A 2,365-nucleotide genomic window follows, 5' to 3' on the forward strand; every position below is an offset into this window, starting at 1 on the left:
GGCACCCTTGAATATACATATCTAAAAATCTGGAAGATTATGACCTAAAGGATTATAGTTGTACTCTTTTTCCATTAACTAAGTTTTTTCTCATCGGGTTTTATTAGGCTATGATTTTTAATGAGGTAAATGGTGTAACACATTATTTTACATAGTTTGTGTACTCTTTTCACTGACTAGGTTTTTTCCACAGAGTTTTTTAACGAGGCCTGAGTATGAGTTAATAATGATCGAGTGTTATAAATATCTTTGCAATTGGTGGCCATTATCTCACCTTTCCACTTTTCCTATATTTATGTTTATTTACGATTGAGATCAGTGGTGTGTATATATATAATAGTTATTAATGGAACCCCTCCTGTTGGCATCTCTCTCTCTCTCTATGTTTTCCTCATTTATTTCCTACTCTCTTCTTTACTTTCATATGTATTATTATCTTGTTGTATGATACTGCAATCAAGGCGTTACCATCTAGGTCGAACTTTCAACATTAAAAACAAAAAGTCACAACAATTAAAAGATGAAAAGTCATGGAGAATATGTTGAAGGAAAATTATAACAATATTTTTATCGATTCATTCTAAATTAACTCATCTTCATATTCGCTAATTACTATGTAATGTGATGACATTCTGATTACCCTTCTTAATTGATGGTTATAGGTTCAAACCCTAAGCTTAAATTTTTTGAGCTAAAAAAATTTTAAAAAGCATAGAACTTCAAAAAAAAATGAAGAAGAAGAAGAGATGATCCTCATATTCACGAAATCAAATTAGTTATGCAGTTAATTTCGTTCTAGTAGTCGTCGCAAAGAAATTAGTCAAATCTGACACGCCAGTCCGTCTACCCAAACAACGCCCAACGTCCAAATCCCAACTTCTATTGTAAATTGTCCAATTGCTTTACCCAAAGCCTACAGCCTATTATAAATACACCTAAATATCTGCTTTAGCAACCACCATCTATCTATCGCTTCTCTTCTTCATTTCATCTCATCTCTAAATTTCACGAAATTCGCAACAATGGCGTCAAATGGAAACCCTAAACCCGCGCCTCTGGTGTGTTCGCAGGACATGAACGAAGTCCAAAAGGTGTTCGATCGCTTCGATTCCAACCACGACGGCAAGATCTCTCCTGAGGAGCTATCCGGCGTCCTGGAGAAGCTTGGATCCGGCGTCTCCCCCAAGGAGGTGTGCGAGATCATGGAGGACATCGACACCAACAAGGACGGCTTCATCAACATCCAGGAGTTCGCCGGATTCTGCAAGAGCCGCGACGGCGACAGCGCCGACAAGGAGCTCCGCGAGGCCTTCGAGCTCTACGATCAGGATCGGAACGGCTTGATCTCCGCCGCCGAGCTCCACTTGATCCTCACGCGCCTCGGAGAGAAATGCTCCGTCGACGACTGCGCCGGGATGATCAAGTCCTTCGACACCGACGGCGACGGCAACGTCAGCTTTGAGGAGTTCCGGACGATGATGACCGCCATGCCCTAACTCCCTCGCAGTCAGTCAATGCTTGGCGGCGCAAGGAGTTTCGGTGTGCGCGTCTGTAGGGTATCCTTTCTTCTAGCTTAATGTTGGGCTTTTTAGGGTAAATAATGACTGTTTGCTGGGGTTATTACTTATTAGATGATGACGTGTCTAATGTGGAATATACCATACGGAAATGTCGAATGTGCAATCGAATCTCTAACATTACTTTGTTGACTTTGGATTTATAAGTCTTCTTATCCCTAACAAAACTTCCAAACACCGCAAAATATGTTAATGATAAAAGCAATAAGGTCCGAATTGACTACTAATGTAATCTCAAAGTGTAATTAAGTTGAATGAAAAATGTAATTAGATCATTGCACACTCCAAATGTATACAATTTCACTTGATAGTATGTTCCCATTCATTTCTTTCGGTTATAATTAAATTAATTTTTATTTAAAAAATATTTTACTAATTAAAAAAACTAGTGGGGTTGGTTGTCGCCATTCCCTTCCTCCCTCCTTCGTCTCCAGACCTATCTTCCTTTTGGTTGGAGTCTTGGAGACGAAGAGCTTGTCTTCGTAACTAACCAGAGACGAAGGGGGTGGCTCACAGTTGTTGTTTTTTTTAATTAAAAAATTACTTTGTTGACTTTGGATTTATAAGTCTTCTTATCCCTAACAATAGTTTCAAACACCACAAAATATGTTAATGATAAAAGTAATAAGGTCCAAATTGGCTACTAATGTAATCTGGAAGTGTAATTAAGTTATTAAATAAAAAAATGTAATTAAGCTACTGCACACTTGAGATGTATGCAATTTCACTTGATAGCATGTTACCATTCATTTCTTTCGGTTATAATTAAATTAACTTTTATTTAAAAA

The 2,365-nt window shown here is 38.1% G+C and overlaps 1 protein-coding gene across 1 annotated transcript; it reads left to right on the forward strand.

The window, feature by feature from the left end:
• Positions 1 to 941: 941 nt before the first annotated feature.
• LOC115995729 (calcium-binding allergen Ole e 8-like) lies at positions 942 to 1,723 on the forward strand. The gene has a single exon (XM_031234838.1). The coding sequence runs from the start codon at positions 1,023 to 1,025 to the stop codon at positions 1,494 to 1,496; it is 474 nt and encodes a 157-aa protein (XP_031090698.1). The 5' UTR covers positions 942 to 1,022; the 3' UTR covers positions 1,497 to 1,723.
• The last annotated feature ends 642 nt before the right edge of the window (positions 1,724 to 2,365 follow it).

The sequence above is a fragment of the Ipomoea triloba genome, chromosome 11, assembly GCF_003576645.1.
Source record: "Ipomoea triloba cultivar NCNSP0323 chromosome 11, ASM357664v1".
Taxonomy (NCBI): domain Eukaryota; kingdom Viridiplantae; phylum Streptophyta; class Magnoliopsida; order Solanales; family Convolvulaceae; genus Ipomoea; species Ipomoea triloba.